The sequence below is a fragment of the Lactuca sativa genome, chromosome 8 (genome assembly GCF_002870075.4).
Source record: "Lactuca sativa cultivar Salinas chromosome 8, Lsat_Salinas_v11, whole genome shotgun sequence".
NCBI classification, from domain to species: Eukaryota; Viridiplantae; Streptophyta; class Magnoliopsida; order Asterales; family Asteraceae; genus Lactuca; species Lactuca sativa.
Genome location: NC_056630.2, coordinates 128,613,114 through 128,625,605, shown reverse-complemented (window position 1 = coordinate 128,625,605; position 12,492 = coordinate 128,613,114). Strand labels below are relative to the sequence as shown.

At 49.8% G+C, this 12,492-nt stretch overlaps 1 protein-coding gene and 1 long non-coding RNA gene across 2 annotated transcripts; both read right to left on the bottom strand.

The window, feature by feature from the left end:
* Positions 1-4,040: 4,040 nt before the first annotated feature.
* LOC128128044 (uncharacterized) lies at positions 4,041-6,296 on the bottom strand. Its single transcript, XR_008225639.1, has 3 exons — positions 6,031-6,296; positions 5,433-5,497; positions 4,041-4,227 (listed from the first exon to the last, which is right to left on the bottom strand). It is a non-coding gene; the product is annotated as an uncharacterized LOC128128044 (long non-coding RNA).
* Positions 6,297-10,216: 3,920 nt separating this feature from the next.
* LOC128128075 (uncharacterized) lies at positions 10,217-12,281 on the bottom strand. Its single transcript, XM_052766878.1, has 2 exons — positions 12,221-12,281; positions 10,217-11,015 (listed from the first exon to the last, which is right to left on the bottom strand). Exon 2 carries the CDS (start codon positions 11,006-11,008, stop codon positions 10,286-10,288), a length of 723 nt encoding a protein of 240 aa, XP_052622838.1. The 5' UTR covers positions 11,009-11,015; positions 12,221-12,281; the 3' UTR covers positions 10,217-10,285.
* Between the last annotated feature and the right edge of the window lie 211 nt (positions 12,282-12,492).

The window sequence follows — 12,492 nt, the reverse complement described above, 5'->3', positions numbered from 1 at the left end:
AAATGGACCTATGAACCGGGGCCCCAATTTGCCCCTCTTCCTGAACCGAATCACCCCTTTCCAAGGAGAAACCTTTAGGAGAACGAAGTCGCCGACCTGGAATTCGAGCTCGGACCGGCGTCTGTCCGCATAACTCTTCTGTCGGCTCTGGGCGGTCAATAACCTCTGCCTCACCCGTTGGATCTGTTCAGTCGTTTGAAGTACGATCTCTGTACTGCCCATCACTCTCTGTCCCACTTCTCCCCAGCAAATGGGAGTCCGACACCTCCTACCATACAACAACTCAAAAGGTGGCATACCAATGCTCGAATGATGGCTGTTGTTGTAGGAAAACTCAGCCAGCGGCAGATGCGCATCCCAGCTACCCCCGAAGTCTAACACACACGCTCTAAGCATATCTTCCAATGTCTGGATCGTCCGCTCACTTTGACCGTCGGTCTGGGGATGGTATGCGGTACTAAAATGCAGTTTAGTACCCAACTCCTCATGGAATTTCTTCCAGTACCTGGAAGTGAAACGTACATCGCGGTCCGAAACAATCGAGGTCGGCACTCCATGCCGAGATACTATCTCTCTCACGTACAACTCCGCCAACTTCTCTGCTGATGAACTTTCACTAATGGCAAGGAAATGTGCACTCTTTGTTAGTCTATCCACAATTACCCAAATCGCATCGACTCCCCTGGCAGTTTTCGGCAATTTGGTGATGAAATCCATCGTGATCTGATCCCACTTCCACTCAGGGATCTCCAAGGGTTGCAACTTACCGTGCGGTCTATGGTGCTCGGCCTTAACTTTACGGCAGGTCAAACACCTCTCCACGAACCAAGCAACGTCCCTCTTCATGCAAGGCCACCAGTACTCTTTTCTCAAATCCAGATACATTTTCGTAGCACCGGGATGGATCGAGAATTTCGATCTATGTGCCTCCTCCATCAAAATAACATGCGTACCGCCCACGAATGGCACCCAGATCCGACCCTGAAATGTCAGGAGTCCCCGCCCATCCGTAACGAACTCTGAAATTAACCCGACGACCCGCTCCTGTTTCTGCATCCCAGACTTCACCACCTCGGCCTGTGCCCCACGAATAGTATCTAATACCGGAGTCACCACCGTCAATCTCAAACATACATCCCGCAATGGAGTACCCTCCGCCCTACGACTCAATGCATCGGCTACCACATTAGCCTTGCCTGGGTGGTATAGGATCTCACAGTCATAATCCTTAACCACGTCTAACCATCTCCTCTGGCGCATGTTTAGGTTGGGTTGATCCATCAAATACTTCAAACTCTTATGGTCCGTGTATATGGTACAACGAACCCCGTACAGGTAGTGACGCCAAATTTTGAGGGCGAACACTACTGCCCCCAACTCTAAGTCATGCGTGGGATATCTCGCTTCGTGAGGCTTCAGCTGCCTCGATGCATAGGCTATCACATGGCCCCTCTGCATCAACACTGCACCCAGTCCTGAAATCGATGCGTCGCAATATACGACGAAGTCCTCCATCCCCTCCGGAAGAGCTAATACTGGTGCTTCGCACAGTCTCTGACGAAGTGTCTCGAAGGAAGTCTGCTGCTCGGGTCCCCATGAGAATGTAACACCCTTTCGGGTCAATTTGGTAAGTGGCACTGCGATCTTGGAGAAGTCCCTAATGAACCTTCGATAGTACCCTGCCAACCCAAGGAAACTCCTGATCTCCGAAGGTGACTTTGGTGCCTCCCATCTCATCACTGCTTCCACCTTGGCCGGATCGACCAATATCCCTGCCTGATTTACAACGTGCCCCAGAAATTGAACCTCCCGTAACCAGAAGTCACATTTGGAGAATTTTGCATATAGCTTCTCCGACCTCAGTACCTCAAGGACCTCCCTCAAATGTCCCTCATGCTGCTCCCTAGACCGCGAATACACCAGAATGTCGTCGATGAATACAATCACAGACCGATCCATCATCGGCCTGCATACCCTGTTCATGAGATCCATGAACACTGCTGGGGCATTGGTGAGCCCAAAAGGCATCACCACGAACTCGTAATGCCCATACCGCGTCCTAAAGGCTGTCTTCTGGACGTCCTCATCCCGCACCCTTACCTGATGGTACCCTGATCTCAAATCAATCTTGGAAAACCAAGATGCCCCTTGCAACTGATCGAATAGATCATCGATTCTTGGTAACGGATAGCGGTTCTTAACTGTCACCTTGTTCAATTCCCGGTAATCGATACACATCCGGTGTGAACCATCCTTCTTCTTGACGAACAGAATCGGTGCTCCCCACGGCGAGCTACTTGGCCGAATAAATCCCTTCCCCAACAACTCTTGAAGTTGCGAGGACAATTCTTGCATCTCTGGAGGTGCAAGACGATAAGGCACCTTCGCAATAGGCGCCGCCCCTGGAACTAGATCGATACCAAACTCCACTTGCCTCGCAGGAGGTATTCCCGGCAAATCCTCGGGGAAAACATCTGGAAACTCGCGCACCACTGGAACCTCCTTCAATGTCTTCGGTCTCTCGGAACTCTCCCGCGTATCCATCACATACGCCACAAAACCGTTACATCCCCGCTGTAGGCATTGCCTCGCCCTAGCAGCCGAACAAAAAGCTGCTCTCGAACGGGTACCCTCGCCGTACACCGTAAGAACTCCCCCACTAGGGTCTCGCATAGCCACCAACTGACGCTCGCAGTCGATGACAGCGCTGAATCGGCTCAACCAGTCCATGCCTACAATGACACAGACATCACCCATCGCAATAGGAATTAGGTCAATCGGAAATGCGACCCCGAAGATCTCTAGCACACATCCCCGAAAAACCTCCGTAGCACAAATCACCCTCTCAGCCGCAATGGAAACGCTCAAAGGCCGACTTAACGGCTCACGACTAATGCCGATGTGCTGACTAAAAGCTAACGATACAAACGATCTACTCACACCCGAATCAAATAATACAAGAGCAGGTATAGAGTTCACAAGGAAAGTACCTACACATATATTAACATAAGCATAACATTTCGACCTTTAATTAAATACATGAAAGATAACATACCTGCCACAACATCGGGCGCAGCGCGGACCTCCTCCGCAGTCAGCTAAAAGGCTCTCCCGCGAGCCCTCGGGGCCTCGACCTTCACCGGTCGGGTCTCAGTAGTCCGGGTAGTAGGTGTAGCTCCCTGACGAAGTTGCGGGCACTCGGCCTTCCGATGGCCTGTCTGGTTGCAGTGAAAGCAAACCATAAACCCCTTAGGGCAATCCCTGGCAATATGTCCGTCCTTGCCACACTTGTAGCAACCACCAGTTCGACACGCCCCCTCGTGACTCTTGCCGCACTTCGCGCAAGTGCGACCCTTCGAACTTCCCATCCTCGAATCAGCGAACTTAATCCGCTTGGCTGCCGGCTGAGACTGGGCCGGCCGTCGATCCACCTGCCGAGACTCGGCCTCCTCCCTCGCTTGAGTCTCCAACTCAATCTCGCGCTTTCTGGCGTTCGCCTAAAGCTCAGTGAAAGTGCGATAGGTGGAGTTTGACACAAACTCCCGAATCTCCCTCTTCAAAACACCCAAATAGCGGCTCATCCGCGACTGCTCCGTAGATACCAGCTCGGGGCAGAACATTGCCCTCTCATGAAACTTCCGTGTGATCACTGCCACGGAATCAGTACCCTGCTTAAGGGTCAAGAACTCCTGAATCAACCGCTCCCTCTCTACCGGGGGAACGTACTCATCCCTGAACATCTCCGTAAACCTCTCCCATGTCACTGCCGTAATCTCTGCCTGAGTGAAGTTCACCGTCACGAACTTCCACCAATCCTTCGCTCCCAGACGGAGCTGGTTCAAGGCGAACCGTACCCTCAAGTGTTCCGGGCATGAGCAAGTATAGAAGCACCCCTCGATGTCGGCGATCCACCTCATGGCTGCAATCGGATCCTGCGTCCCATCAAATTCAGGGGGTTTCGTGTTGCTGAATTCCCTGAATGGTAATGAATCACCCCCTTGCGGCCTGGCAGCAACCACCGCTGCGGTAGCGGCAGCAACTGCAGCTTCAGAAATTGCGGCGCACCGCTCCTCAAACTCCTCCATCAACGTGGTCTTAATAGACCCAAACATCTCCGGGATCTCAGCCCGGACCGCCGCAGCTACCTCTTCCTGAATAATCTGACGAATCTCCTCGTCACTCGCACCGCTCGAACTCGCCCCATTGCGTGTGATAACCATGATGTCTCTGAAATACAACATAAAATCATCAGAGACTCCACCAAGTACAATTTTACTCGATACGCGCCCTACCCAGTCTCCGATTTCCAGAGATTCTTATTTGAGTCTTCCACTGATCCGGTGCCTTCGATAGTACGGGCCCAATACTACCGACCACACCGTATCAGTATTCGTCCCAAATCTTCCTCCCTAAATCCCGAATAACGAGTACTCTACTTCTATTATGTACTATTTACTTGCACGCTACCAAATATCTCATATAAGCAATCTCCCTAGACTAAGGCATCACAAAACAGGCAATTCTATTCCTATCATGTATACCTAGTCTTCTAGCATGCATAACAATTCATAATTCAGTGCATAACATAACATCGTAAGGTATTCTGGGGATCTTTACCGTTCGGACGCTGGCTGCTCGTACACACTGTTCCACCCTTGTTTTTACCGCCTTGCCCTTTATAAAATGTTATGTCCTTATTATTTTTTAAGAAAAAGTTTTTCCTCAAATCCCCGGTCTGAGTTCAGTTGCACCCAAGAGTACACCCGAATCCCTCAAACCAAGGCTCTGATACCAATTGTAACAGCTCAAATTTCCAAACAAATTTTTCGTTAAAAAAACAAAACATCATTATTCGACAAGAGGGTTTGTTCCAAGTTTATTTCAAAATATAAATAATAATTCTCCAGAATCTTCAACAGTGGCAATGTGTACGTGTCACGCCGGCGCCTTCCCACGGTCATCACTAGTACCTGAAAAACATAAACACAACTAGTAAGCATAAATGCTTAGTGAGTTCCCCAGTATACGACTTACCCACATACGCCTTCCGGCCCGGACCTTTCGGTCCACATAACATTGCCTTCCGGCCCGGACCTTTCGGTCCACATAACATTGCCTTCCGGCCCGGATCTTTCGATCCACATAACATTGCCTTCCGGCCCGGACCTTTCGATCCACATAACATAATCGCCTTCCGGCCCATAACATACATAGCACATATAGCATAAAACTCATAACACATAAATCATACATCATAACGTTCTTCCTATCACATAAAGTCTCGCCTTCCGACCCGTATAAGCATACATCACATATAAGTACACATCGCATATAAAGCATCTATCTCTCTAGACATAGCATGAATATAACACACACGACCTTCCGGTCTAACAGTCAAACCCTTCTGGGTGAAGTATAGTGAGAAGACTCACCTCGTAGTACGCAGGCTATAACCTCTTCGAGCTACTTGCACACAATCCGCTAGTCCGCAGGTTCCCTATAATACCACAGCCTTAGTTAATGATCTTATCAAACAAGACAACTGACCCCTCTAAGATATATACAGGTCAACGGTCAATCTTGACCGGACTCGTCGAGTGCAAAGGGTAACTCGACGAGTATAGACATCCTGACACCACTCGCCGAGTCTGAAGAACGACTCGACGAGTTCCAGTAGATCTTCAAGCTACTCGCCGAGTCTGAAGAACAACTCGACGAGTCCTAGTGAACCTTCAAGCTACTCGCCGAGTCTGAAGAACAACTCGGCGAGTTCTAGTGAATCTTCAAGCTACTCGCCGAGTCTGATCATTGGACTCGGCGAGTCCTCGCCATGCAGTCAATCCGCTGCCTCCTGTATTTCGCATGATTTCGAAGTATATAGATATAGGGCTTCCTGGACTTTCACATATACTATTACAGGGGTTTTTAACACTTATAACAACAATATAATCTAACTAACCCTTAATTGGGTTTCCTAAACCCTAAACTCGCATACAACGTAAAAGTTACAGATTTCAATCCGAAGATTACCTGGAAACGTGTTTCCTGTGTCTCCAAACCTCCAGTACTCGATTCCTTTGATCACCACCTTGCTCCTCCTTGTCTAACAATCTCTTCAAGCCTTCTCAAGTCCTCTCTCTTGCTTCAGATGCTCACACACTCCCAGGGGATCTTCAATCGGCCAAAAGACCCGACATGACGGCCATAATATCATTATATACGGTTCAGAATCGAAACGGCTAGGGTTCAGCTGAACAGCGTCGACTCGCCGAGTCCCTTATTGGACTCGTCGAGTCCAGTCGCGTGTCTGCGACCAAGACCATGGCCCTACTCGGCGAGTCGTGCACCAACTCGCCGAGTCCCCTCCTAAATGTGCCCCAAAAATAATTTAAAGAAATACCTGAAATTCCGGGCTGTTACAACTCTCCCCCACTAGAACTAGACTTCGCCCTCGAAGTCTCTCATTCTGCGAATAACTCCGGATGTTGCTCCCGCATTTCTCTTTCCGGCTCCCAAGTCATCTCCGATCCTTTCCGATGTTGCCACTGAACCAACACCAGAGGTATTTCCTTGTTCCGTAGAACCTTGATCTTCCGATCCCTGATAGCTACTGGTCTCTCGGCGTAATTCAGACTCGCATCTACCTGGATATCTTCTAACGGAACCACTGCTGCCTCATCGGCTATACACTTCCTCAGCTGTGATACGTGGAAGGTATTGTGAATCTGATTCAGCTCCGCTGGCAACTCCAACCGATAAGCTACCCGACCTACCCTTGCAATTACCCGAAATGGACCTATGAACCGGGGCCCCAATTTGCCCCTCTTCCTGAACCGAATCACCCCTTTCCAAGGAGAAACCTTTAGGAGAACGAAGTCGCCGACCTGGAATTCGAGCTCGGACCGGCGTCTGTCCGCATAACTCTTCTGTCGGCTCTGGGCGGTCAATAACCTCTGCCTCACCCGTTGGATCTGTTCAGTCGTTTGAAGTACGATCTCTGTACTGCCCATCACTCTCTGTCCCACTTCTCCCCAGCAAATGGGAGTCCGACACCTCCTACCATACAACAACTCAAAAGGTGGCATACCAATGCTCGAATGATGGCTGTTGTTGTAGGAAAACTCAGCCAGCGGCAGATGCGCATCCCAGCTACCCCCGAAGTCTAACACACACGCTCTAAGCATATCTTCCAATGTCTGGATCGTCCGCTCACTTTGACCGTCGGTCTGGGGATGGTATGCGGTACTAAAATGCAGTTTAGTACCCAACTCCTCATGGAATTTCTTCCAGTACCTGGAAGTGAAACGTACATCGCGGTCCGAAACAATCGAGGTCGGCACTCCATGCCGAGATACTATCTCTCTCACGTACAACTCCGCCAACTTCTCTGCTGATGAACTTTCACTAATGGCAAGGAAATGTGCACTCTTTGTTAGTCTATCCACAATTACCCAAATCGCATCGACTCCCCTGGCAGTTTTCGGCAATTTGGTGATGAAATCCATCGTGATCTGATCCCATTTCCACTCAGGGATCTCCAAGGGTTGCAACTTACCGTGCGGTCTATGGTGCTCGGCCTTAACTTTACGGCAGGTCAAACACCTCTCCACGAACCAAGCAACGTCCCTCTTCATGCAAGGCCACCAGTACTCTTTTCTCAAATCCAGATACATTTTCGTAGCACCGGGATGGATCGAGAATTTCGATCTATGTGCCTCCTCCATCAAAATAACATGCGTACCGCCCACGAATGGCACCCAGATCCGACCCTGAAATGTCAGGAGTCCCCGCCCATCCGTAACGAACTCTGAAATTAACCCGACGACCCGCTCCTGTTTCTGCATCCCAGACTTCACCACCTCGGCCTGTGCCCCACGAATAGTATCTAATACCGGAGTCACCACCGTCAATCTCAAACATACATCCCGCAATGGAGTACCCTCCGCCCTACGACTCAATGCATCGGCTACCACATTAGCCTTGCCTGGGTGGTATAGGATCTCACAGTCATAATCCTTAACCACGTCTAACCATCTCCTCTGGCGCATGTTTAGGTTGGGTTGATCCATCAAATACTTCAAACTCTTATGGTCCGTGTATATGGTACAACGAACCCCGTACAGGTAGTGACGCCAAATTTTGAGGGCGAACACTACTGCCCCCAACTCTAAGTCATGCGTGGGATATCTCGCTTCGTGAGGCTTCAGCTGCCTCGATGCATAGGCTATCACATGGCCCCTCTGCATCAACACTGCACCCAGTCCTGAAATCGATGCGTCGCAATATACGACGAAGTCCTCCATCCCCTCCGGAAGAGCTAATACTGGTGCTTCGCACAGTCTCTGACGAAGTGTCTCGAAGGAAGTCTGCTGCTCGGGTCCCCATGAGAATGTAACACCCTTTCGGGTCAATTTGGTAAGTGGCACTGCGATCTTGGAGAAGTCCCTAATGAACCTTCGATAGTACCCTGCCAACCCAAGGAAACTCCTGATCTCCGAAGGTGACTTTGGTGCCTCCCATCTCATCACTGCTTCCACCTTGGCCGGATCGACCAATATCCCTGCCTGATTTACAACGTGCCCCAGAAATTGAACCTCCCGTAACCAGAAGTCACATTTGGAGAATTTTGCATATAGCTTCTCCGACCTCAGTACCTCAAGGACCTCCCTCAAATGTCCCTCATGCTGCTCCCTAGACCGCGAATACACCAGAATGTCGTCGATGAATACAATCACAGACCGATCCATCATCGGCCTGCATACCCTGTTCATGAGATCCATGAACACTGCTGGGGCATTGGTGAGCCCAAAAGGCATCACCACGAACTCGTAATGCCCATACCGCGTCCTAAAGGCTGTCTTCTGGACGTCCTCATCCCGCACCCTTACCTGATGGTACCCTGATCTCAAATCAATCTTGGAAAACCAAGATGCCCCTTGCAACTGATCGAATAGATCATCGATTCTTGGTAACGGATAGCGGTTCTTAACTGTCACCTTGTTCAATTCCCGGTAATCGATACACATCCGGTGTGAACCATCCTTCTTCTTGACGAACAGAATCGGTGCTCCCCACGGCGAGCTACTTGGCCGAATAAATCCCTTCCCCAACAACTCTTGAAGTTGCGAGGACAATTCTTGCATCTCTGGAGGTGCAAGACGATAAGGCACCTTCGCAATAGGCGCCGCCCCTGGAACTAGATCGATACCAAACTCCACTTGCCTCGCAGGAGGTATTCCCGGCAAATCCTCGGGGAAAACATCTGGAAACTCGCGCACCACTGGAACCTCCTTCAATGTCTTCGGTCTCTCGGAACTCTCCCGCGTATCCATCACATACGCCACAAAACCGTTACATCCCCGCTGTAGGCATTGCCTCGCCCTAGCAGCCGAACAAAAAGCTGCTCTCGAACGGGTACCCTCGCCGTACACCGTAAGAACTCCCCCACTAGGGTCTCGCATAGCCACCAACTGACGCTCGCAGTCGATGACAGCGCTGAATCGGCTCAACCAGTCCATGCCTACAATGACACAGACATCACCCATCGCAATAGGAATTAGGTCAATCGGAAATGCGACCCCGAAGATCTCTAGCACACATCCCCGAAAAACCTCCGTAGCACAAATCACCCTCTCAGCCGCAATGGAAACGCTCAAAGGCCGACTTAACGGCTCACGACTAATGCCGATGTGCTGACTAAAAGCTAACGATACAAACGATCTACTCACACCCGAATCAAATAATACAAGAGCAGGTATAGAGTTCACAAGGAAAGTACCTACACATATATTAACATAAGCATAACATTTCGACCTTTAATTAAATACATGAAAGATAACATACCTGCCACAACATCGGGCGCAGCGCGGACCTCCTCCGCAGTCAGCTAAAAGGCTCTCCCGCGAGCCCTCGGGGCCTCGACCTTCACCGGTCGGGTCTCAGTAGTCCGGGTAGTAGGTGTAGCTCCCTGACGAAGTTGCGGGCACTCGGCCTTCCGATGGCCTGTCTGGTTGCAGTGAAAGCAAACCATAAACCCCTTAGGGCAATCCCTGGCAATATGTCCGTCCTTGCCACACTTGTAGCAACCACCAGTTCGACACGCCCCCTCGTGACTCTTGCCGCACTTCGCGCAAGTGCGACCCTTCGAACTTCCCATCCTCGAATCAGCGAACTTAATCCGCTTGGCTGCCGGCTGAGACTGGGCCGGCCGTCGATCCACCTGCCGAGACTCGGCCTCCTCCCTCGCTTGAGTCTCCAACTCAATCTCGCGCTTTCTGGCGTTCGCCTAAAGCTCAGTGAAAGTGCGATAGGTGGAGTTTGACACAAACTCCCGAATCTCCCTCTTCAAAACACCCAAATAGCGGCTCATCCGCGACTGCTCCGTAGATACCAGCTCGGGGCAGAACATTGCCCTCTCATGAAACTTCCGTGTGATCACTGCCACGGAATCAGTACCCTGCTTAAGGGTCAAGAACTCCTGAATCAACCGCTCCCTCTCTACCGGGGGAACGTACTCATCCCTGAACATCTCCGTAAACCTCTCCCATGTCACTGCCGTAATCTCTGCCTGAGTGAAGTTCACCGTCACGAACTTCCACCAATCCTTCGCTCCCAGACGGAGCTGGTTCAAGGCGAACCGTACCCTCAAGTGTTCCGGGCATGAGCAAGTATAGAAGCACCCCTCGATGTCGGCGATCCACCTCATGGCTGCAATCGGATCCTGCGTCCCATCAAATTCAGGGGGTTTCGTGTTGCTGAATTCCCTGAATGGTAATGAATCACCCCCTTGCGGCCTGGCAGCAGCCACCGCTGCGGTAGCGGCAGCAACTGCAGCTTCAGAAATTGCGGCGCACCGCTCCTCAAACTCCTCCATCAACGTGGTCTTAATAGACCCAAACATCTCCGGGATCTCAGCCCGGACCGCCGCAGCTACCTCTTCCTGAATAATCTGACGAATCTCCTCGTCACTCGCACCGCTCGAACTCGCCCCATTGCGTGTGATAACCATGATGTCTCTGAAATACAACATAAAATCATCAGAGACTCCACCAAGTACAATTTTACTCGATACGCGCCCTACCCAGTCTCCGATTTCCAGAGATTCTTATTTGAGTCTTCCACTGATCCGGTGCCTTCGATAGTACGGGCCCAATACTACCGACCACACCGTATCAGTATTCGTCCCAAATCTTCCTCCCTAAATCCCGAATAACGAGTACTCTACTTCTATTATGTACTATTTACTTGCACGCTACCAAATATCTCATATAAGCAATCTCCCTAGACTAAGGCATCACAAAACAGGCAATTCTATTCCTATCATGTATACCTAGTCTTCTAGCATGCATAACAATTCATAATTCAGTGCATAACATAACATCGTAAGGTATTCTGGGGATCTTTACCGTTCGGACGCTGGCTGCTCGTACACACTGTTCCACCCTTGTTTTTACCGCCTTGCCCTTTATAAAATGTTATGTCCTTATTATTTTTTAAGAAAAAGTTTTTCCTCAAATCCCCGGTCTGAGTTCAGTTGCACCCAAGAGTACACCCGAATCCCTCAAACCAAGGCTCTGATACCAATTGTAACAGCTCAAATTTCCAAACAAATTTTTCGTTAAAAAAACAAAACATCATTATTCGACAAGAGGGTTTGTTCCAAGTTTATTTCAAAATATAAATAATAATTCTCCAGAATCTTCAACAGTGGCAATGTGTACGTGTCACGCCGGCGCCTTCCCACGGTCATCACTAGTACCTGAAAAACATAAACACAACTAGTAAGCATAAATGCTTAGTGAGTTCCCCAGTATACGACTTACCCACATACGCCTTCCGGCCCGGACCTTTCGGTCCACATAACATTGCCTTCCGGCCCGGACCTTTCGGTCCACATAACATTGCCTTCCGGCCCGGATCTTTCGATCCACATAACATTGCCTTCCGGCCCGGACCTTTCGATCCACATAACATAATCGCCTTCCGGCCCATAACATACATAGCACATATAGCATAAAACTCATAACACATAAATCATACATCATAACGTTCTTCCTATCACATAAAGTCTCGCCTTCCGACCCGTATAAGCATACATCACATATAAGTACACATCGCATATAAAGCATCTATCTCTCTAGACATAGCATGAATATAACACACACGACCTTCCGGTCTAACAGTCAAACCCTTCTGGGTGAAGTATAGTGAGAAGACTCACCTCGTAGTACGCAGGCTATAACCTCTTCGAGCTACTTGCACACAATCCGCTAGTCCGCAGGTTCCCTATAATACCACAGCCTTAGTTAATGATCTTATCAAACAAGACAACTGACCCCTCTAAGATATATACAGGTCAACGGTCAATCTTGACCGGACTCGTCGAGTGCAAAGGGTAACTCGACGAGTATAGACATCCTGACACCACTCGCCGAGTCTGAAGAACGACTCGACGAGTTCCAGTAGATCTTCAAGCTACTCGCCGAGTCTGAA

What these genes read in the sequence shown, in the direction of transcription:
- LOC128128075 (XM_052766878.1), bottom strand. Translation starts at nt 11,008, where the DNA reads ATGGTTATCACACGCAATGGGGCGAGTTCGAGCGGTGCGAGTGACGAG.